The sequence below is a fragment of the Misgurnus anguillicaudatus genome, chromosome 18, assembly GCF_027580225.2.
Source record: "Misgurnus anguillicaudatus chromosome 18, ASM2758022v2, whole genome shotgun sequence".
Taxonomy (NCBI): domain Eukaryota; kingdom Metazoa; phylum Chordata; class Actinopteri; order Cypriniformes; family Cobitidae; genus Misgurnus; species Misgurnus anguillicaudatus.
The window spans coordinates 38,342,168-38,367,960 of record NC_073354.2 but is presented as its reverse complement, the minus strand read 5'-3'; the positions used below and the strand labels follow the sequence as shown (position 1 = coordinate 38,367,960).

General features: G+C 36.2%; 1 protein-coding gene across 3 annotated transcripts; it reads left to right on the top strand.

The window, feature by feature from the left end:
- Positions 1-241: 241 nt before the first annotated feature.
- Positions 242-3,166, top strand: hlx1 (H2.0-like homeo box 1 (Drosophila)). Of its 3 annotated transcripts, none has more exons than XM_055185651.2 (4): positions 242-863; positions 1,324-1,506; positions 1,776-1,960; positions 2,617-3,166. In XM_055185651.2, exons 1-4 carry the CDS (start codon positions 395-397, stop codon positions 2,926-2,928), a joined length of 1,149 nt encoding a protein of 382 aa, XP_055041626.1. In that variant the 5' UTR covers positions 242-394; the 3' UTR covers positions 2,929-3,166. The 3 variants fall into 3 exon arrangements, with proteins under 3 accessions (XP_055041626.1, XP_055041627.1, XP_055041628.1); XM_055185652.2 differs by having other exon boundaries at positions 248-863; positions 1,324-1,503; XM_055185653.2 differs by lacking the exon at positions 1,324-1,506 and having other exon boundaries at positions 260-863.
- The last annotated feature ends 22,627 nt before the right edge of the window (positions 3,167-25,793 follow it).

Genomic DNA, 25,793 nt, shown 5'->3' with positions numbered 1-25,793 from the left:
TACATGCATTCTTTTTTCCACAAAATTTTTATGCATTTAGTTAGGTCTCACGTGCAATTACTGCTAATTCTTGATTTCCAATAAATAATTGAAATGCAATTTGTGTAATTCAGGTGTGTTATATGGGTCATTTTAAATAATAGCCAATGAGAAGTGATTTATAACAATCGTAATGATCTATTTTTTCAGTACAAGTGTGTCTATCAAATGCTTCGTCTTTGGGGCGTGTTGGATCTCTCTATGAGCGTCTATTGGTTCAGAAGGAGCCAATCAATAACGAAACTCTTGCTTAGAGCTTTGTGGACCACCGTCTAGAGTTTCATACTTGAGAAGAAACGCGACACGAGGCAACTCCTTACATGACTGTCTGTTTGAACTCATTGCATGTGATTGTATGAGATCCTCTGTCATCCGTACTGAAGGTTTGATTTCTCCCGCAAGGATGTACACGACGGGACTGAATCCTTTTTACGCATCGAATTTTAGCCTTTGGACTGCGTACTGTTCGGGTGGTTTTGGGGTGGATACCATGAAAAAACCCTCGTTTTGTATCGCTGACATTCTACACGTTGGAGATGCCGAGAACATACCCGGGTCATCGGCTCTGATGGCCCACATTGGTGCCCGGGGGCAGGTTCATTCGTCAGGATCTCCTCTGCGCCCGTCCCCGGTCGCTCCGGACGCGCGACTTCACCCCGCGTCAGCGTATCATAGGCATGGAATACACCTGACATCTGTGTCCAGAGCCGCGCTTAACGCGCAATCCGCGCCTCCGCCGTCCAGTAAAGACCTCAAGTTCGGGATCGATCGGATATTATCCACAGACTTTGAGCCCAAAGGCAAAGAATGCACATCACTGCGAGGTAAGACAGTGTTTTGTGCTGTTACCAGTTTCCACCACATCGTCTCTCACCCATGACAATTAGTTTAATTAGATTAGATGTAGATAAATCTGTTGAGCAAAAGTTTCCTTTTAACGGGAAAGTTAAAATTGGAGTGCTCTTGTTTAGGATCCTAAAGGTGAGTTTTTCGAAATTGGCGAATAGAAGTTTGTTTTGGTTTTTTACCACGGCTGTAACTAAATGTTTATTACTGGGGAGACTGCATGGGACAAAAAGTTAAATAAATAAACAGACAAACAAACAAACCAGTGTGAATATTGGTGAGGACGCGTCCGGTGTGTATTGGTTATGGCCCTGTTTATGCATATAAAATACATTTATAAACGGCAATGAATAAAGACAGTGAACTATTCCTGGACTACATGTGGATTTATTTTACATACCCAGTGTTTGATTCAGATCTTTTGTCGTTTTATAACAGATCTCACATCGATTGTTAGTCCGAATCGGCAGCAAGCAGTCCATGTGTCTGTGCAGCCGCCCGCCAGCGTGTACTTCGCGTCCATAGACCCGACCATGAGTGATACCTCCTCCGTGATGGGTTCAATAACCAATGCAGCCAGACAATCAGGGCAACATCAGTTTCAGGACACCTTCCCAGGTAGTGTAGAAATATCCCCCATTCCCAAATTAATTTAAAGGAACACAAGAACTTGCATATATACAACATAAACGATTGCATTGCCTTGATTTCCTCTTAATTTACGCATAGGCCTGTGCGCATCTTAAGTTGGATATGCAATAAAATAACATTGCAAATAATGCAATTTGTTCACATCACGCCTCTTTGGTTCGTAACTCTCAATTGCAAAACAATTTTATTAGTTTCAGTTCAAGTTCAAGACTAACCCTGATGCTGTTTGACTTAAACAGGGCCGTATGCAGTGCTATCCAAAGACACAATGCCACAGACGTACAAGAGAAAAAGATCTTGGTCAAGAGCCGTCTTCTCCAATCTCCAGAGAAAAGGACTCGAAAAGCGTTTCGAAATCCAGAAGTATGTCACTAAACCGGACAGAAAACAACTGGCTGCGATGCTTGGCCTTACAGATGCACAGGTGAGCTGCAATTTATCATCTGCTGATCTGTTTTATCATAGGCTATATAAATAATAATGCATCTCAGCAATTATGATGTCATTATTAACTTCCTTAATAAAATGATAATAATATATTTTAATAATGCAATTAAACATCAGCATTGATGGCAACACGCTTCGAGTGATACAATGCTTATATGCGAAAACGCATCATTGCGACATCCACATTTCGAGGGAAATGAAAGTCATTTATAACGAATTATTGCAAATATGGGAGGGTTACAGTTTTTAACAATTTCAAAACATTCCGGTTGAAGATATGAAGCAAGAGTTTCTGTTTTATACAGCCGCTTTAAGATGTGATGACAGGACAATTTTAACTCTTCAGTAAAATGTAGAAAAAAAATTTCTGTCCGTCTAAAAACATTTTTTACTCTCCTAATAATGTGCATTCTATTCAGTGCATTTATTTTCTATCGAAAGTCTTATTTTGTGTTGTGCACGTTTTGTACATTTGTGCACATGTAGGTCTGCAGGTGCATGTAAATCTTTTTTACGCAAAGAAAATATAATTTAAAAATCAAATATTTATGTAAAATCAATACATAAATATTCTAACATCAATGCATTGTTTGTTTATTAAAAGTATTGAAAATATTTTTCTCCCTCCTTTAGGTAAAAGTTTGGTTCCAGAACCGACGGATGAAATGGAGACATTCCAAAGAGGCTCAAGCCCAGAAAGACAAAGATAAAGAACAGCCCGACAAATCCACGACTGAAACCGAACAAAAAGATCGCGACGAATCTGAATGCGAAAGCGAACCGAGCGAATCCGAATTCGAGGATGGACCGGATGACAAAAGTGACGTGGACATTTGTGAACTGAACAAAGCCAGTGTGATTATACCTGGACCTGTTCCGATGAACACAGATGACACAACAAACATCACGACAGAGACGAGCACAGCGACACAAATACTGCTGTGAGAAACCATGAACCCAAAAATCTGATGTGAACGCCTAAGATCACAAATAAGACTCCGGCCTACTTGAGTCCTGGTTTCATATCAGTGTGAAACAAACTCTCTCATGGAAACCACTGCCGTTCTTTATGACGATTTGGGAATTTAATATTCATGAATTAAGACTGTTGATAAACTTGATTGTATTATATTTTGTCTGTAAGTATTTGCACTGAAAATGTAAATAAAAGTTTGTTACTGTTCCAAGTGGTGCATGTATAAAAGTGATTCATGCACTTTACACACAATTTAGATTAAAGAGAGTAATATAAACCAAAACTTATTATGATCATGTTAATAGTTTGTCTATTTGTTCACAAACACCAATGAACTCTTGCAAAACTAGACTTCTCTTTAAAACGTATTACACAAGTTATTACCGAGACATTTTCGCAAGAAAAACACACTCATTTAAACTCATATTATTGTGAAATTTTCTACAAAATGGCAAATGACATTGCGAATAAATTGGGAACCTTAAAAGAGCCAAAAACAGAATGCATCCGCCGTGCCAAGACAGTTTTCACATGGGTTAAATTTGACATTTTCAGTTGTTTCAACTTAAACAAATGTTTTTTAAAAACATTAAAATATATTTATTTTTACTGAAAATATAAATGAGAATCTTTTATAAATGTCAGATTAGGCTGGGGCAAGTTGTCACAGGACACTTTAGATGATGTAATTTTATACAATTTATTAATTATAATTCTTTATGCCAACACTACGCTGTAAAAAATGAGGTCAAATCAACATATATTTTATGTTACTTTAACTTAACAATTTAAGTTAAACAATTTCAACTTGTTTTTATAAGTTCTATCAATTTATCGCAAGTAAAAACTGACTTGCAAAACCATTATGCTGCATTAATATTTTTGTTAATTACATGTTTGATGTTTTATAATTGTTAATACAATTAGCTAAACCCACTAAATAGCCCAAAATACATTTTATACAACACCGTAAAAAATACTTTGCCGCCTTAAAATCTTTTGTTGAATCAATTCGGATTTACAAGTCATTTAAACTTACTATTATTTATCTCGACTAGAGATGCGTTGTTATAACTACAGATGAGTTATAACTTATAAAATATGGTTGAGAAAAGTCAACTTAATTTTATAAGTTGTGACAACTCATCTCTGTTGACATGACTTGTAAATCTAAGTTGATTTAACAAAAAATTTGAAGGCAGCAAAGTATTTTTTACAGTGCGCACACAGCTTTTGAATTTTTATAAACAGTTCACACACACAAATAAACGTATTCTTGCCAAATCCTTATCAATAAACACCACCAAGTCCAATTGTGACAACTTACCCCTGACAACACACTCTGCTTCAGTTTACTGTTTATCTTTTTTATTTAACTCTGTTTGCATCATAACGCTCTGATAAATGGTTCAGTAGACATCTTTTGGCCCGTAGGACCTTTTTGAGTCAGGTTAATGTAATTCTGCCAGGGCTTTTTCGACCTGAAAAATGTGAGCTGGCCGAAATTTGGCGTCTAACAATAAACAGAGAGCGAAGAGCTTGGATTTATAGTTTGTGTACGTTCGCCGGCTCCAGATATCAGCAGTAGAGCGGATGAGTATGTTTTATGAATGTAGGTTCAGAATCAGAAACTACTCCATTTATGGACTCTGGCTGTCTAAGCTACAGTTCACATGCCGTACACTGAAGTGGAGTGTGTGTAATGTCACTGCTGTAATTGCAAAACTATTTGAGGATTTAGACAATAATCCATCCACAGATATTATAGGCTCGTGACATTACTATTAGTGTGTATTTTACATCTTCAGATGAATTATTATGCATTCAAGTAAAACACACTTTAAAACACATCACATCCCCTGAAGGCCTCCGATACAATCCTACAGTTTATTTATAAATTGATAAATACAGCTACTACAAAAGCAGCCTGGTTGTACTTTAATAATATACAGTCGAACCGTTATTGTGAGCATTGCATCATGAACGTCAGACGGTCCAGCACACAGAAGCTCTCGAGTCTATAATCACAAACAGGCCTGTTAAGAGCATTAATGTCTGGAAGAATAATTTATAAATCTCAAACATTTTCTCTGTCCAATGTAGACAACAGAATCATCATGAATAGACATGAATGATGCCAGCAGTGTGTGCGTCTATACAGTAGATGTTTTTATATCTGTGCCGATTGTGTATTATATCTGTGCTGATCTCACAACGATTCATATTTTATGAGATGGCTAATTCTTATGAATTCCTACAAAGTGAATCGTACAAATACGTATGGTTATTATTAAGAATAAATAACACAAACAATGAAACCCCACCCCCTAACTCCAATGTCACATGACAAAAAAGTACAAATGTGGTCGTACAAATACGAATTAGCCACATCGTAAAATGCGTACGAATTGCTAAGAGATTGTGATGGTATTTCTGACTAGATTGTAAAAAGTAAAACGTTGGATCAACTTAAAAAATGACATTAATTGGTAACACCTAAAAAAATAAGTAGTTCCAAATTAAAAGTTTTCTCCTAAAGTGAAAATTTAAGTTGAAAAAACTTAACAATTGAAGTAATTTTTTAAGTTGATCCAACTTTTCACTTTTACAGTGTGAGTAACTTTGTAATGTGAATATTAAAGTATGATTATATTTATGCATTTATTTATTTATTTATTTATTTACTAGATACTTAGTGACTTACAAATGAGAAACTTAAATAATGTGATAATGTGAAATATATTTATTCCATTTTGTATTACATTCATTGGCTAATATTTGATGCCTTATACTACACAAATTTCTATAATAAGAGAGACCAAGGCAACACATTTTTCACAAGAGTTTTAATTTCAAATTATTGGCAATTACGTGAAAAATCATTTGAAATTATGAAAAAAAAGTGACCTGTAGTGTGTCTTATGCCATACACTGCAGGATTTTTGCACTCGTAAAAAATCATAAACTTATCACACTTGGGTACGACAAGCATGAATGTACGATGATGAAACCTATTGAATCGGAAGCTTTGATGACTCATCAACGTCATCAGCATGCGCTAGTGGTAAACAAATACCGGTATGCAGGTCGTAGCAGCAAACACAAAGTGCAATAATCATGCTGAATTTCTGACATTGACACAAAAGTATCTTTGGCTATGTTTGGAAGCAAGACCGGGAAAATGGACGTCTTCGAACCTCCGATAAAGAGCCACGATCACAGAAAACGGTACATGTGTTATAATACACTGTATCACAGTATGATACAATGTTGCGTGTTGCGATACATTGCAATACTTTTTTTAATCAAAAATGTAAAAAAAATAGAGCTGAATTTTTTTACTTTTTATTTAAAGCCAAAGTGCTTCCACACGTTGGCTTTGAATGCTGCAGGTGTTTTAAAAATTTCTGCCATTTTCTCACTCCCGCTAACTTCTGAGACATTGGTCGAACGGCCCTATATGACAGACAACTGGACAGCGACAACTACAGCTGTGGCGGAGTAGGTCGTTTGACGCACACAGAGGGATTATATTTGAAATATATAATATATATATATATATATGCACCTGTATTAATAAGAACGTATCAGATGGTGCTCCTTAACTGACAGTATAACGTGATACATTGCAAAGCCATTCAATATTTAAATGTAAAGAAATGCTGCAAAATACTGATAAGCAATAATAAACTGCCAGGTAAAACATACATTTTCTAAACAACAATTCCAAATTTACAGAAGTGAAGGATGCTATTCTTAACGATCTGTAAATAATTGATTTTTTTTGCACCCACTACAGACATGTTTGGCTACTATTTAAGGCCTGTTCTGGTATAGTCAGTTTATTTTGATTGCATTTTTATTTTTAATTATTTTTCAGAAACTTCTTCAGAAAAAAAATTATTTCAGAAAATTCTGTTTATTTTTTATGAAGAATTTTCAGTTTATAAGATATATTAATTAAATAATTACTTTTAAATATATGTTATGAGTATTAATATTTACTGTCTGGTAAACCTTGCAAAATATTGAATTTAAATAATTACAACAATGTGTGAAAATTATTTCATGAACAAACAAAAAAAATGTCAAAGCAATAAAAAAACAGTAAATTAATCGTCATAATCGTCAAAGCCCTAAACCAGGCAATTAATCGTTTTAATCTGCACAATTAATTAGACAATTAACCGTCAGCCAATTTTCATAATCGTTACAGCCCTACAAGTAACAGTAATTAAATTACTGAAAAAATAAGAGTAGTCCCTTACTTTACTTTTTAAAGGGGAAAGTAATTAAATTATAGTAACTAGCTGCTCAGTAACTAGTTACACCCAACACTACAGCCTGCGATTTAATGTGTTTTACACTGAAAAAAATGATTCATTGAATTTAATCATTTTTTTTAAGGTAAGTGGTTGCAATCAATTTATTTAAAGGAACAGTATGTAGGATTGTGGCCAAAACTGGTATTGCAATAACAAAACTTGTGGCTAAAACTGGTACTGCAATCACACAACTGGTGGCCAATACACAAAATGACAACATAAACATCAGTTGAGGGCTGCAACTCCACTTTTTAAATGACAATATCCTGACCAGACCACTGTTGTTAGTGATAGAAGTATTTGAAATGAAAATGATTTCTTAATGTCTAGTGACATATCAGGGCCATTTTATGATTAATTGATATACATTTCTTACATACTGTTCCTTTAAGCTACATTTAAACAAAATATATTAGTAAAGTAAAATAAAATATAAAACTTTTGTTTAAATGTAGCTTAAATAAATTGAGTGCAACCACTTACCTTAAAAAAATTGATTAAATTCAATGAATCATTTTTTTCAGTGTAGGTGTCATCATCATATAGTCTACATGCTTGTCGTACCCAAGTTTAAATCACAGTGTGATATGGTAATGATCTTTTAGGACAGCAAAAATCCTGCAGTGTATCCCTGGCTTTAGAAAGCTATTGTAGGCCATCTTTGGTCACAAGACCGGGAAAATGACTGTCTTTAAACCTCTCTCACTGTACGACATAGGACCACAGATTAAAGGGGATCGCACACGGCCGCGCAGCTCAGCGTCGCGCCGCGTCGAGTCTAGGACAACTCGGAGGTATCGTAAACCGGAAGTGCACATTAAAAAGCGCAAGCTTGGTCAGATAGCGTCTACTTCAAAATGCAAAATATACGTTAGCAGCCAATGTTAATCATTAATGATGTGGGACAAATATGATGTTATTTAATGTTAAACTATGTGAGTGGCGCTCTGTGGCGGGACAGGGATTTGAGCAACTTCCTGAGTCACAGCTGGGCAGCGCGGACAGGTGCCACCTGGCGGCACCGGTGTGCGTATACTCATAGAAAACAATGTGTTAGATTTTTTTAGAATGGCTTGGCGCTGAGCTGCGCAGCCGGTGTGCGATCCCCTTTAGAGCCACGTTCACAGAAATCGCCACGATTTTTTCACAATGACAATCTTTCGTCTGGGAAAGCAGAAATCGTGCAGTATCCTGGGATTTACATGCACAACAATCTTGGAATACACGGATACATCTCCAAACACTAATACACTATATTAAATCTAAATAATCTTGACACAAGTCAATTGAATTTCAAAACAAAAAACGGTTCAAAAGGTTTTCCATATACCTAAAAAGGCCAGAGCCCATCTCACACGCACACACACACACAATACACACAAACTTCTGTGTAAAAGATTTCACCGAAGACCACCTGAAGCACTTCTAGTATGGGGTCTTTCAGTCCGGAACAGAGTTTGAAGATCTCCTGAGATCATCGGTTTTTCTACTTAAGGTCACATATTGAATTTTACTTCCAACTAACGCTGTACAAATGTATTCCTCTGACCTACTGCAGCAGGTAACAGAGTCACATGATGATGGTTTATAGGTGTTAAACTCCATCGAGTCGGTTACTGTAGTTACAGATGCTGACTTGTATTTTACCTCTGCGTTTACAGTCAGGGTTAAATCACTTTACGTGGAACATTCAGCCGTTTTATCAGTGAGCTACACAACCACTGCCTCCTCGCATAAATCGTCCGGCCGAGCCGGCGTGTCACCCTTAAATTCTCCTTTGCAAAGTTGTGAATTACGCTTGTATGCGCAAACATGCAATAACAATAACAGTGCAAACGCTTAACATAATACTTCAGCTTTTGATTTGTGAACTGTCTTCTGAGCTTTTATGACCAGTATGAGAAATCCCATCTGGCCCAGGATTTAATGTCAGATGTTTCTTCACTATTTAAAGAGGCGTTTAAATGTCCATCTGACCTCGGCAGAAAAAGGCGACAGAGAGCAGATTAACACATTTCTCTCACGGACCGAAAGATTTTGAAAAAGTAGCTGCTTTAAATGAATGAGGACGATGTGTATTTCGCCTTCAAGCACATTTGGATAAATGATGTCGTCTGTGATGTGAACGAGACTCCATCTTAAAGATCTACAGAATATAACACTTCATTTATTCATTCAAATCATTTCTCATCTCACCATTTATATATAAGCCAAACATATCTAACAAAAATCTAAATCAGAGCAAAAAAGGCATATGGTTTGGGCTCATCCATATGTATATAACCCGCAAAATCATAAGCCATATATATAAAGTTTCCAAATCAAGTTTTACTCGAATGCCAAATATTCTGCAAAGTCCAACCTCTGCCGCACATGTAATGACCCAAATGGTCCGTGTTTGGGTCTGATCCAGACCGTAGATCCCTAACTGGGTAACAGAAATAGGCCTTAAACATATAGAAAATACATAAGTCAAATATATTACAGTTATGTTTATACAAAGCAAAGTTTTAGAGGGTCTTGAAGATCTAAAAAAAACCTTACGCTGAGATTATGACAAAAAACAGCATGTAATATTCTGATAAATGTCAAGAGTCAGGAGGAAGAGTTTTAACCAAATAAAGCACTTCTTTAAAACAAATCACTAAATCTAAACTCGCATATTAAACAAAGACTGTCAGTGGTTTGTTACACAACTATTTGACGGTATTTAAACAAAAATAATGATATAACAGGAAGGTGAAAACTATAACAGGAATTTGTACGTATTTTACGAGTTGGCCAATTTGTATGAATTTGTTCTAAGTGAATCATACAAAAATGTACAATTATTGGAAAAAACAATAATGAAACCCCACCCCTAACCCCACGGACACAGGGACGGAAGCAAATCATACAAAAACATACAAATGTGGTTGAACTAATGAATATGAATTATGTTGCATACAAACCAAACATGAAGCATCGCGTTCCTCGCTCTAGATTAATCCTGGGGTTTAACTTTTCAAATTTTTTTGCTTGAGTTGAATATTTTTAAAGGGGAAGTTCAACGCTATTTCATGCATTCTGACTTAATAACACAGTTTAAGAGTTGTTCCCTCATGCTAAACAAATGCAAAGTGTCAAAAATGCAGTTGGGCGTGTTACAGAGTAGTTCTATGCCGAATGCACTTCAAATACGGGTCCAGCTGACATTTCAGGGGTACGCTATACGTATCACTTCTTTTTATGGGCACTTCCTCCGGAATAGCACGCCCACACGTCAATCAGCGGGAGAGCGAGAACCGAGGATGCTAAGTTACAGGCATCACTTCATGCGACAGCTTTGTTTCATTTTTAAAACTCAACAATGGCAGAAAAGAAGAAGTGTATTTTTGAATGTAAGGAGAAGAAAGCTAGCATTATGGAAACAATGGATATAGTTTGTTTATCCGGGGTAGCAGCGGAGTTTTGCGTGTGTGTTTGTTTAACGCTGGATTTCAATGAAAAGTCTGAACCGGGTCATGAGTTGCATGCGGAAAGACTTCTGTGTTATGTTGGATATATTCCCATGCATATTATATAAATGACACAAAAAACATGTAGTGAATCTTAAGTTATCCAGTCAATGTTGTATAAAGTGCTGCATGACTCGTGACTCGCTCCTCCCGCATATCGTAACTCCTCCTTCAAAATTTTTTCGCAGGTTATAGGAAAGAATCAGTAAAGCTGATCTGTCTTTTATGAATCTGATAAAACTAAAGACTCTTCAGAGATATAAAGGATGTAATTCTACTCTTTAGGTACTCCAGATTAACATCAGATACGCAAAAATAGCATGTGTTATGGACGCTTTAACTTGCACGAAGATGTGTTTGAGGCGAATAGCGCATGTTTTTGTGGCAATTTGGGTCATTCGCATGGCCCACGTGACTTCACGTCTATTCGCGTCTTTGCATTGACTTTGTATGTTATCTACTTGCGTAAATCGTTGAATTTGCGTTTGATGTGTGTACGCTAGAGGTCTTCATGTGTCCACTCTCCCGAGGGCAGCGCATGCATACACAAACAACATGGCAAAAACAGCCGGCGAAAAAAAAGTGCTCTTCGAATTCAGTCGTGTGGAGTTGGTTTGGATTCACGTAAATTTCATGTTGATGCATTTTAATTAAATTTAATAAATATATATTTTTTAAATATATGTACAGTTTGCAATTATTTTGTTTTAAATGGGGGCGGGGGAAAAATCGAATCGTAAATCGAGTTTTTTATAAAAAAAAAATCACAGTTTTTTTAGGGGGACAAATCGCCCAGCCCTAGGTTTCACCAATTGTAGCCAATTATATGCCAAAAAACATACATTTTGATAAACCAGTGATCAAACTTTAAAGGTTGTCATCATTTCAAATGTGTAGTATTTTAAAGAAAAGGAAGAAGTTGTAAAATCAACACTAGTCAAAATTTAATTGCACTTAATGATTGCAATATTATGATTATTGAATATTACAATTATCTATCTACCACCATGCACTTAAAACTGTACTACTGTAACCTTGCAAAGGTTATACTAGTTAAATTTACTGTATGTAAAGTATGGTTGTACATCTAAATGATGTGTTTTATTTGGTTTTGTGAGAGCTGGCGAAACATAACATTATCCAGTATTCACAGTGTGATGTATGAGGTAAAGGAAAGGTATCCTTTCACAAATGACACACCTCAGAGGAACAGTTTCCACCTACAGAGGGAAAAAAAACTTTTTGCCTGTAATTTAACAACCTGTCATGATGATTCAATAACCACTGCAGTTCATTTCAGAAGAATAACACCATTGAATTCATTTATCAACGCCTGCGCCGTTTCTGTAAAAGATATTCGTAGCGTTTTTTGAGAATTGTGACTTTATATACACTTAATATATCTGAACTTAAAACCAAAGTTTAGATTCAGTAAATACAGAACGTACAAGAATGTGGATTAATCTCGATGGTGTTGAAACCACAACCGGATATTACTGACACTTTGGCTTTAATTATTTCCCATTTCTCCATTTTGCAATAATGGATTCAAAAATGAAGTTCAAAGGAGGCTTTAGTGCACAGAGACAGTCAACCCTTAACCTTCAAGAACTTGTCGAATTATTTATAGTTCAGTGCATGTAAGTGTCCAAAAATCACCCTCCACACAGTCTAGATATCATCTTATTAATCAGTCAAAAATAAAAATGTATTAATAATATATTGAACCATTTGTTTATATTTTCCTAAATCCCTGATGATAGAGTCCAGACATCTGAAAAATATCAGTCTGCATGTTTTCTACTTTAGATGAGAGAAATAAACATGCATTATGTGACAGAAAAATACTTTGGGAGACAACATACTTTGTAGGAATTCTGTGAATTAAAATCCACAAACCAGAAGCAATAATACCTAACAAATAGAGAATGGACGGCTTTTCAAATTAGATTTTATTTTATTTTTATTTTTGTGTGCGCATTTATGAGCAAGAAACAACGTTATGACATTTCAAGGTAATGTAATGGCAATTCGTATGCATTTTCAGAGGTGGCTAATTCTTATTAATTCGTACAACTACATTTGTGCATTTTTGGTTTGCTTTTTACTCCTGTGATGTTGGGGTTATGGGCAAAGTTATGGGTGGGCTTTCATCATTGTTTTTTTACGATAATCGTACGTTTTTGTACGATTTACTTCGTACAAATTATTACGAATTAGCCAACTCATAAAATACGTACAAATTCTCGGGAGATCAGGCTGGATTTGTTATGAATGTGCAACGCAGCCTCGCGGTAAGTTGTGTTATAGAAACGAAAATTTTGATTAATATATTCGTGTTTGCTTACACGAATTTCCGACGTTTTTTGTGTCTCTGGAGACGAAATTCTTTTTTGTCCTTCCCAGCACTAATTTCTGTCTCTGTGGCATGACTTTCTTTATCGTGTCATTTTATATTTTGTTTTCTCGTCATTGTTTTCTAATTTTTGACCATTGTCACTTGGGGTTGGGGTTAGAATCACTTTCTGCGACTTCCTAAACCAAACCCCAACTCCAGGCGAGAATAGTTTTAAAAGCGTACGAAAAACATGTAGAAACCAATGCATAAAATTACATTCAAATGCAAACCCCGAATCTAACCCCAACCCCAAGCAACAATGATTTAAAAATAGGAAAGAACGATAAGCAAAAAAGACACGATAAAGAAAGTCGTGGCACAGACATGAAAAGTCATTGATAGAAATTCATGCTGGGAAGGACGAAAAAGACATTCGTCTCCGGAGTCACGAAAAACAGTGGCAATTCGTGTCAGCAAACACAAATACATTAATAAATTAATACATTTTTTGTTACTATAACACGACTTTTCGTGAGACTGTTGCAATGTGACAATTCTCAAACTTCCACTTTAAACCCCCAAATACTGACATCTGAGATACATTTTGGTAAGGTTTACATTTGTATGTAATTGCTCAACTGATGTTTATGCCTGAATGTAAATATTAATATTATGTTGTGCACTGAATTTTTTTTTAATTATATTACAATGAATCTTTCTTTAAAATCAAAATGACACAGCATTCACAATTCATTCAAGGTTCATATATTTCCAGTGACATTTTTAAGAAAAAAAATTCTCAGGGATTGAAGGGAAAAGTCATCAAAAAGAATCTGCAAAATAAACTGCCAAGTCATTATACATGAACCCTCTCATTTGGCCACAATTGACGAAATGTTCATAACACTTTTAAATAAATGAGCTTTTAAACATTTCCTGCCTCAAAGTGTTAAACACTCCGCCGGTCCGAAGGCTTAACCTAAAGCTACACGTCGATGGTGCAGAAAAGCGATCCAACGCACGGGAGCTGTCGCCACATTACAGAAAGGTGCATTATCGAGTGCTTTTCTAACATGCTCGCAGTTTCCAAGCAACTTGGCTTTCCACAAACCAAAAGCCTCTGCCAGCCAGCACGTAGAGAGAGCGAGGAAAGAGCAAAAAAAAAACGATAGACTAAGAGGCATCTAAAGTTAAATTTAAAGATGTGTTTCTTTTGGACGCCTGTCTGTGAAGCCATAAACCAAGGGAGACATTTTCATACTCGACATTTTTCATGGTTGCGTTCAGAGTTTCCTCCCTTCCTTGTGCTCCACCTTGGCTTTGGTTACCTACTGCCGTACTGGCTACAGACCACAGGCGACGGGGCATCAGCGCCTCGTGAAAAACCCACCGCCCACCCCCTTTGGACGGGGCCCGGTTGTCCTTGGCCGGCTCTCGGACTCGGGCCGGTCCTCAGAGACTCGCACTACTGAAGAATGCTTTCAACACCCGCGTGATTTTAAAGTAATGCCTTGTGCGCACACTTAAGTCCAATCGCTGAGCGTTTCTGGTGCTAATCTAAAGAGTCCCGACATGCCAAACGGGCTAATAAATGGGCGTTTTCTGCCAACTCTGTGGCACGTTTGGGTTGTAGTTTGTTATTAATTAACACTAAGCGCTCCTCTGGTGAAGATTTATCACGTGCCCTTTACGTCTCCACAACGGGCGTATTTATGCTGGTTATTATAACCTAGTTCAGCATGCAATGATATAAAAAAACAAAGACGGAGAAGCAAATTACTGTCATCAAAGGTGGAACAAAGAGGATATTTAGCTCGGTTTCTATAACCGAGACGCCCGTGGCTTTTGAATTTATTGAGTTTCAACTTAATGGTTTCAGCCATGTGGCCTATAAATGGCAAAGCTTTAAATGCATGTACAGTATGAAACAACTCAACTAAAGTTTATATTATCATTAATCCCACAGGAGCGTCACAACACTGGACTATTTTAACCTTAAACTGTACAGACGAAGCCAGAAAAAATTACATTTCATCAGAAATTCTGTCAAAAAACCTGTACAACTCATATTTCACCACAAATAATTATAATTTAATTATAAGTAATAAAATAGTTTGCTTCAGCAAAATGAAGATTTTTATGACCTAAGCATTTGTTTCCATTGTGACATTCATGACAATTATTCACGTTACTATAATGCAAATAAATAATGCAACTGAACTATGAAGTATTTATACATCAACCAATTTTTTACCTGTCATTGTTTGATAGCACTTTTAATGTTACCCAACAAAAACTTCTGTATTATAGTCATGAGAATAACCTTTTATAATAATGAGAATTACAAAAATAACCTGTTTACACATATGTTCATGAGAACAGGAATTAAAGATATGTCATAAATGGATTTACAAGCAAGTAATTGTGACTGATGAGCAACTGTTTTAAATGTTGCATGGGGTGAAATGTGTCAGGTTCTTGTAATGAGTTTGTGAGTTTCTATTTTCACACCACTTTAGTTTTGTGCTTTCTCAGTTCATCTGAGTTTAAAATTTGAGGACGGGCCTAAAACACCAGACAACAAGGATGATTATTAACAATACAAATACTTCAAAGCAGAAATCCTTCATTAGTTTTTATTTACAGTACATCATCACTGTACTCATTTAGAAGAAGAAATATTCAAACAGAATATCTAATAGCATCATCAACAGTGTTTAATGTTGTCAGAAAGATGAAGGAGCTGATGGCTACATTATAGCATATACAATATAACTCTTTCTGATATCAAGGCAACATTTAACATAATTCAAGATGAGTGACCTATGCTAATCATTTAATCTTAAGCACAATGGTCAAATATAAAACAGGGCTCCAGACTAACTTTTTTCAATAGTAGCACAGTGGCCCACAGCTGAAAATTTTAGGTGCACAACCAGAAAATTTAGGGGCACACACTGTAAATTAACATGCTAACCAAATATTCACAATTCTACTAATTTCCACTGAATTACTAATAAATACATTAATGATAGATGGAGAAAGTACAATGTGCTGTTTCAAATTCAGTGTCACATCACAAAAAAAGGTCAAATTTACTGGTCGCACATGTGCGACTGGATGTAAAATTCAGTGGCACACTCTAACATTTTGGTGGCAGTCTGGAGCCCTGTAAAATATCACAATATTTATTAGCCCATTCAAGCAACACTATGTAGTTTCCATGTAAAAATGCCTTACAGCTCCCCCATGTGGTTGAAAAGCGCAACAGTGCCTGGTATCAGACACTCTTCTGCAGGCAGGGTGAGGGGCGGGGCTGTGTGCTCTACCCTCCACCACCACTTTCAGAGTGTGCATGTAGCAGCTAGGAGGCTGCTCAGGTTGCCGCAACACAATTTGTCCAGTTAAAAGTTGTTCTATCACTGAAATAATTTTAGAGACATTATTTAAAGGTAAAAAAACTACATAGTGTTGCTTTAAAGCATATAAAGCATATAAATATCAAGTCGTGCAATAAATACGCCAATTTTCAATTTTGTGTGCATATGATACGCTGGTCTTTCCTGTTGACTTAATACAGAACATCTTTTCGTGTCCTTTTATGTATTGCTTTCTCATATTTTTTAGTTTTTTTATCATTGTCGCTTTGGTTTGGGGTTAGAGCTAGTTTTTGTACATAAAATGACATACTAACCCAAACCCCAATTCCAACCCCTGCTCCAAGTGACCATCGTTTAAAAATAGACGAAACATGAAAAAACTATATATTAAATGACAACCTAAAGCAAATGCCCCCAACAAACAACAGTTTGAAGATCACTCATGATTGTGGTCATTAGAAGGTTTTTGGGTTAAATAAACCTATAACCCCAAGTGTTAGACTTGGCCGGGTAATTTATCTACACTGTATAAAAAATGTTGCCCTTAATTTTTTAAGTTGAATTAACTTGGATTTACAAGTCATTTTAATTTTATTGACTTGTGATGAGTTGCTGTAACATAAAATTAAGTTGACAAGTTGATTTAATAAGTCACATCAACTTATCACTTGTCAAGGTAGCTGAAATGACCAGTTTCTAATCCTGACTAAATTACTAATCCTAGTTGATTAAACTTAAAAATGTAAGTGCAAAAATATATGAAGAGTTTGGTTCCAAAACACAATAAATCCATTTTGACTAAATTTCGATAAAAACGTGTTTTCTATACCAAGAAAGTGACAAGATGAAAACCACTATTTTCTGTTACAAACTTTCACATAGCATCTTTAGGTTATAAAAACATAAAATATTCAAATCCATAACTTGATTTTCAAAGATTTATTATAAAAAATCATTATTTTTTTCCACAAAATGCAATAAATCCATGACAAGTTTTTTTTCAAAATACTATAAAACTATTGAATCAATAATTGTGCATTCATCTTTGCCATGTTATATTTATTTACTTGACTAGTGTTATACACTGATAAAAAAATAAACATTAATGTCATTAATCAAAACACTTACTTTGTCATATTAAGAACACTGTCATTGCTGCAGTTATACTTGGGACGTCGTCGCTGAACTTTTTTGACAGCGATCAGCTGTAAAACGTTTGGTCCTGCTTGATTTTCGTTGGCTTCGCGTAAAATAATGGAAAGTTTTTATAAGATCCCCTGAGGTCAATGTGTTAGCACGAGAGAGCTTGATGCTGTCGGGGGAACAAGCAACCAGCATTTTCTGTCTACCGAGTGCTTCTCGCGTAAATTATTAGATGTTGATGGCTTACGTTTCTTTCCCGTCACAGAAAACCACCACAGGTTTAGCAATGCCATTAAAGTATTATTTTGTTTTTGTTTGTTTGTTGATCACGAATTACAAAATGAGGAAAAATTCCGTGTACTCAACGCGCCGCCATTGTTTGTTTACATTGCGTGAATGGTGCGCTGTGATTTGTGGAGCGGATTTATTGCGTTCTGTAGAAAAGGAGGAGTGGCGTTTGTCGCGTTTTGGAAAAAAGGGAGAAAAGATGACAGAATAACACGGCGGATACTGTACTTTGCATAAAATTAAGAATTTACATTTAAATACTGACCCGATAATATACAGATTTTTTTAAATGGCGTTTAACGCGTTTTGTAATCAAACTGTTCATATATTCCTTGTTGCACTTAAATGGTTTAGTTTAAACACAGACTTAGACAACATAAATATGTTGTTTTACATTTTTTGACTAGTTAGAGATTGCTAAAAAATATAAAAAATAAGTTGTAATAACTTAAGTTAAATTATTAACTTAATTTGTATTTATTTATTCCAACTATCAGACTGCGCTGTCAGATAAATGGTCAATAAATGGTCTCTGGGGCAATACCAAAGACTAAATGTACAAATGTTTAAAAAGACTAATATGTACCAATTTTTGTACAAATATGTATACAACTGGTACCAATATGTATGCATTTGAGGTAATAGGTGTACTTTTTTAAAAAGGGTACCACCCCAGTGACAGCTATCAACTACATAGCAACACCCTAGAAACCACTATAAAGATCTCATCAAATGCTTAGCAATGACATGTTAACCATCCTACTACACACATTACATTTTATTTGATCTTCATTACAACACACATACAGCAGCGAAGCTTAATTAAAACGCTCAGAAACGACCAAATAACAGCAATATTTACTTTGTTAGTCAGCTGGATGCAGTTCAGAAGAAAATCTTAGCGTATCTGAGATATGATTTGTTTAGAAAAAAGGACATTTAACACCAGTCTAATGGAGTTTTAGTGTGGACGGACCACCCTGAGTTTCTCCGCTCTCGTCTTTAATGGACTCATTTTTCATGAACGTAACGATAATGAGCGGATTATCTGTTTCACAGCGCCCACACTGACGGACCGTGAGGAGGAGAGAGAGACGGATGTGTGTTTGTGCGTGTTTGATGGCTCTGCTTGTTAAAGCACGAGAGAAGACAAACACCACACTAGCGGAGTTTGTGTTCTTTGTGTTCCAAAGCAAACATTTAAGATTACAGGAGATGAATGAGACGCTGTGAAGGAGAGAAAAGGGAGTAAGAGAGTAAATGAGAAATCTGTGCTGAATGAGGTGTCGCTTTATGAATGCTGGGCGACTACAACACGTTTTACCAACATAACTCAACTGTATTGTAATATAATCCAGTGAATACAATTAAATCTGAATCATAACACCAAAAGTCATGGTATAATGGAAAGCTCTAATGGAGTGTTTGACAGATATCAATATGTAAGATAGTCAGTCCTTCCAAACAAACAGTGCTTTTTTGTGATTGTTGCAGGCAAAAATCCTTGATCTTCCTGCAAAGAAATGCAATGGAATATGCGGGAACTTGAAAAAACTGCAAGAACTTGCAAAAACTGTTGGCAACTTTTCAATGATGTTCACGTCACTTCATAATGTTCCCATGGCAACAGGGCACATGGCTGCGCTTGTGTGAAGTAAAATGCAACACTTTTCAACTTTCTGCTAAGATATATGTGATTTTTGCAACGAAAATGCGGGGATTATGAAATCATGTACGCATCGTATATTTTGCGAACGGAAATCTACAATTTATGTTGCGAAAGTGTGGCGGATTTGAAAAAATGTGGCCCCGCATAAATATGAGGACTTTGGCTGATTATGAGTTGAATCATGCGCATAATCGCGTTTTTCTGGAGGGACTGAATAGTTTCAATTTACACTCTTAGGGCCCTCTTTAACGATCTAAGCGCGTTGTCTAAAGCACATAGCGCAACGTCTAAATGGCCGTGTCCGAATCCACTTTTGCTAATTTAACGACATGAAAAATGGTTTGTGCGTCGAGCGCATGGTCAAAAAGGGTTGGTCCTATTTTTTTTATGAGTAATGGGTGTGTTTTGTTGACTCAATTGTTATTGAGTCTCAGCTCTCATCCCCTTTAAAAGCCTGTTGCGCTGGCGTTATGTCTAATCCCTATTTAGATGACAGACTTTGTAAACTGAAAAACTAAGCGGAGGAAGAAGATCCCCAGTTTAAGATTAATGTTAAATAATTGTGTTGTTTTTCACATGTATTGAAATTGTTATTTTTTCAATAAAACCTTTAAAACTCGTTTTCTTTTAGTCATGGAAGTAAAAAAGCAGGGTTTTAATTGCTTTAAATGTATAGCTATCCAATATCATCAAATACAGTTCATTCTGAAGAGAAATCCCAGGTTTGGCCATGTAAAACTGACTCTGGATCATTTTTGCAGCAAATAAAGCCACAAACCTTCTATGTAGATATCAGAGAAGAATTTAACAGATTACTACAATGCATTCTTTGGCACCTTTAATGCATTTTGTTGCCTAATTTCATTTCCCCCCCAAATTTTTAGATTTCAAACAATATTTGGAGGACCCCGGTAATAACAGCAGGTACTTCTAAGGGTCCCCGGACCCCCTTTGTAAGACACATGCCATAAAAGAACCTGTGCAAAGAGTGCATATTATTAGTACCTCAGAGAAGCATATTGGTACCAAATGTACAAATATCTGTACCGAAATGGTACATACTAGTGACAGCTTTCGGCTATTTTTTCTGACACATGGAGAGCATGCAAACTCCACACAATAAGACCTCCCAACAGGGCCAAGGCTCAAACCGGAGACCTTCATGCTGTGAGGCAAAAGCTGAAGTGTGTTTATAAATGAATACTAGAAATCAAACTGATTGTGGTGTCTGCCATTTTAAACAGACATTGGGTTCGGGAGAGTGTCTACTTTACTGTACCTTAAAATACTAGCAGGTAGTGGTCTTTGAAACAGAACTAATGCAAAGATAAAACCATGATTTTCATATGATCTGAAACTTATCTTTTTCATAAACACATCCTGCCCATCAATCAAAGGATTATGTTAAAATAACCCATCTAGCAGACATTCAGAGCTCAGCTGTGTACCGCGTTCTGCCTGACGGTTACCACAGAAAGTCTCATCCAAACACAAGGAAAATAAGGTGAGCGATTTTTAGAAAGTTACTTGGTTTCACATCTCCTCGCAAATTCCTCATTTGACAGATTGTAACGCACGCAGGCCGGTCGTGTGCTGACAGTTATTAGAGTTCACAGTTGCAAACTTTCATCTGATGGGACTGTTGTGTACACAGAGAGTCAATTTACAATACACCCCTGCTCTCTGTTATAACATTCATGTGTGCACAGGTCACAGTTCAGTCTTTATTTAAGAGTCTTTGGCAGTATTCTTGTGTAAATGACTGATTTTATCAGCTCGTGATGGATATTCAAACAGCAGTATGTACTGTATGTAGGACCTCTCCTCATTCAATGAAAATTGTGAAGGTATCATCTCAGAAATAAATAGATAGTAGCAGCATTATTAATAAAGATATTTTACTCAAGATATGGGGGAGAAGCAAAAGAGCCAATCGTCAACCGTTAAAGAATGACATCATCTGGGGGCTTTGTTAATTGCGTATACCCAGTATCTGACCGGTCGTGCAAATATGTGGCATAGTCACGCAACTATCCTAAAAAAGACTTTGCTTTTACTAAAACTTAAAAGTGCAATGTGTTTACTAAGCACCATTATGATAGCCAAACTCATGCAATACTAGCTGCATTTACATTACCCTTTAAATGGCTTAAATTGAAATATTGAAATGAAAATGTGCCCATATTAGGGTTGTGACAATTAATCGAGCAAATGCGCGTTTTCTTAATGAATGAATTTGAATGAATTACGGTGAAATGCAGCCACATCCAAAAGCCAGGGCGCTCTCACTTAGAAACACCATTTGTGCCACAGAAGAAGTAGCATTACTAACACTATTCCAGGAAATATCTAGAGGCATATTTATATCGCTGTTCTTCAGATTGTTTCAGGTATTTTCATGATAATAAAGAATATTTTAAATGATTGTGTTTGACGAGTGTTGCTTTTTTAAATGCACGTTATAAACGAGTCAAACTTGTAGTGATTTTAGATTGATAAGGACTTCCTACTGATCACGGAGCCATTGTACATGCACAAGCTGTGCATGAAACACTGAATCGGAGCCTTACGATTCAGAATCGATTTTAGACAGGTCTTTTTAATTGGAGCGCGATGCATCGATGCACATCCCTAGCCCATATATCACAATAAAGTTTTTACACTCAGATAAGGCAATTTGAAAAAGGATATATCGCACAACGGCAATTTCGCATTTAAAGGTCACCTGTCATTCGTAAAAATCACAGTATCATTGTTTAAATATGGTGAGGTATGTTTGATTTGAGGAAAAGACAGAGGAGGTCTGGTCGACTTTATGTGGCATATCACAAAACCGTCAGGCGAATTACGAGCCGAGTCTCACAAAGTTGCGTATAAATAGCACAAAATGTGAAAATTGTGCAATAGCAATACATAGGCCAAGTTCCAATTTGGCGTGCATATGATACGCCAGTACTTCCCATTCACTTAAACAGCGTTTTATTTATTGGTTTCTAAATTTTTTTGCTATTTTTTTACTGTTGTAAAAAGCTTTTTGTCATAAATTGACATCCTAACCCAAACCCCAATTTTAACCCCAACTCCAAGCGACCATGGCTTAAAAAAAGACAAAAACATGGAGAAACATTAATATTAAAGGGATAGTTCGGCCAAAAACGATATTAAACCCATGATTTACTCACCCCCAAGCTGTCCGAGTTGCATATGTCCATCGTTTTTCAGACAAACACATTTTCGGATATTTTAGAAAATATTTTAGATATTTCTGTTCATTAAATGTTATGTTACGGGGTCCAGCAATAGTCCACGACCTTCAAGTCCAAAAAAGTGCGTCCATCCTTCACAAATTAAATCCAAACGGCTCCAGGATGATAAACAAAGGTCTTCTGTGGGTAATCCGTGCGGTGTTTTTGTAGAAATATCCATATTTAAAATGTTATTAACTTTATAAACTAGCTTCTGGTAGCGCCGCCATTTTGGAGTGATGCGCATTCAGGATGAGAGCTTACGCAGCGTACAGAGTTTCTCTGCTGCTGCTCGGTGCCCCCGCCCTCCGAATTTGTCATACGTCACTAAGAAAAGTGCGTACACTACGCTAATCCTCTCTCCTGAGTCTAAGATGGCGGCGCTACCGGAAGCTAGTTTATAAAGTTAATAACATTTTAAATATGGATATTTCTACAAAAACACCGCACGGATTACCCACAGAAGACCTTTGTTTATCATCCTGGAGCCGTTTGGATTTAATTTGTGAAGGATGGACGCACTTTTTTGGACTTGAAGGTCGTGGACTATTGCTGGACCCCGTAACATAACATTTAATGAACAGAAATATCTAAAATATTTTCTAAAATATCCGAAAATGTGTTTGTCTGAAAAACGATGGACATATGCAACTCGGACAGCTTGGGGGTGAGTAAATCATGGGTTTAATATCGTTTTTGGCCGAACTATCCCTTTAAAGGAACAGTATGTAGGATTGTGGCCAAAACTGATATTGCAATCCCAAAACTTGTGGTTAAAACTGGTACTGCAATCTCGCAACTGGTGGCCAATTTCAATATAAACATCAGTTGAGGGCTGCAACTCCACTTTTTAAATGACAATATCCTGACCAGACCACTGTTGTGAGTGATATAAGTATTTGAAATGAAAATTATTTCTTAATGTCTAGTGACATATCAGGGCCATTTTATAATAAATTGATATAAATTTCTTACATACTGTTCCTTTAAATAACCTCCTTAAGCAAATCTCAAATCTAACCCTAAACCCAAGCAAAAATGGTTTAAAAAATTGAGAAACAATAAATAAAACGGCAAAAAAAGATGTGCCGTTTAAGTGAATGGGAAGGACTGGTGTATCAAATTGGAATTTGGCGTATGTATTGTGCGATTTTCACACTTCCTGCTATTTATACTCATCTTCATGAGACTGGGTAGAAATTATATAAAAATACAGCGAAATATGCTCTTACGTTACTTTGATGTCATCTGCATGTTGGCGTGTGTGGCGCAGTGTAAAGTCAAACACACTAATCACCATGGTTTTTGTGATGACTTATCGCTAAAAAAACAAAATTACGTTTAATGCTACGTACATTGCGTTCCTAGCTCTAGATTATTCGCGGGATTAAGTTTGTTTTATTTTGAGTAGAATATTGAGTTGAGTTGAATATTTTTTTAACTGCGCACGTTTAAGGCAAATAGCGCATATTTTCACGGCAAATGCGGCGCCCAATTCGCATCATTCACATTGCTCTATGTATGTTTGAATCTATTTGTGTCTTTTCATTGATTTTGTATGTAATCTATTAGTGCAAATTCGCGTTTGGTGTGTATGCCCCATTACTCACATGACATCTGTTAATTGCAACAGCATCATTTTGCATTCGTTTTTTGTAAACATTTTGAAAGTAGCGGTAAGGTTTTGGGGAAATCTTTAATGGAAACGATCTAATGAGAATGTTTTTTTACAATCTTTTTTGTCATTTAATTTATTGGTTTCTCACATTTTTTCTGTTTTTAAACCATTTTCACTTGGGTTTAGGGTTAGATTAGAGTTGCCTCTGCTTGATGGATGACAAAAAGGTTGCATAAAATGCCACATATTTACATTAAAGGCCCAGAATATCACTGAAAATTGAGATCAGAGCTGATTTTGGCAAGGAAGCAAAATCTAATAACCACCCAGAACACTTCAGCAACCACACCGACCTGGCAAGCACAAATCACATAATACACTTAAAGACTCAGCTACAATAAAGAGATCTGCAGAGATGATGTATTTTTGTAGGCAAACACAGAAATGAGTTAGCATTTTGGGAGTTGCTATATGGGACTACAGACGTTGTCGGGAACTTCAATGTCATCAGGCATCTCAAAAAATATAACATGGGCACAATTCCCAAAAAATATTAATCTACATTTCCTTATCAGGAAGCATGTTTTTAAACATTTGTAATAAAGTTTGAAAGAGTTGATGGGTGTTTGGTGGTGAACGTGATGTAGTTCGCCTAGCCTAACGTTAGCATTTAATTTCTAGTAAATGTATTTTAACTTAAAAGTTGTGTCAAACTTCAAAAGATGTGTTCATTTGTGAAGATTATTTTGATGGACAAGTATCATAACCTTGAGCTGATTTTTTGCAATAAAACTAGTTTTGTGAAGGAAACCCATGTGAAGCAAACTTTTTGGTTGGCCTACAAAAATACATCACCCCTGCAGATCTTTATGAGGAACTCCACTGTGTTTTGCATTTACAATTTTTTAAATAAAATGTTGGTAAAACGACATTAGTACGGTCTTAAATTTACTGATTTATTTTAACATGTGGTTATTTAATAAAACAATTTAAAATATAATTTCCCATGTAAGATTATAGCAATACCACCCACCCCTACAAATTGCCATTTTTAAAGGTTCCTGTCAAATAAACAACACTATATCATTTGTTTCTCTGCTTTATCTCTCTCTCTATCACGCTCGTCCGACACATGTTTGAGACATCTATCAGATAATCATTACAACCTCAGGTCCTGACCCCGACACACTCCTAGTCTGAGCTCAAACCACCCGCAACGATCTTTGATTGAAATGCAGAGCAGACTGCAGGAAACATCCAGCGGAAATCATCATCTCGAGTGACACTTCAGGTTATTTATTTGCATATTTGGGTGGAATTCCCCAGCGATC

Bases quoted from the DNA above. Each gene is read 5' to 3' on its own strand.
- hlx1 (XM_055185651.2), top strand. From the start codon at position 395: ATGAGATCCTCTGTCATCCGTACTGAAGGTTTGATTTCTCCCGCAAGG. The intron at 864-1,323 runs GTAAGACAGTGT...GTTTTATAACAG, and splicing joins AGAATGCACATCACTGCGAG to ATCTCACATCGATTGTTAGT. The intron at 1,507-1,775 runs GTGTAGAAATAT...TGACTTAAACAG, and splicing joins TCAGGACACCTTCCCAGGTA to GGCCGTATGCAGTGCTATCC.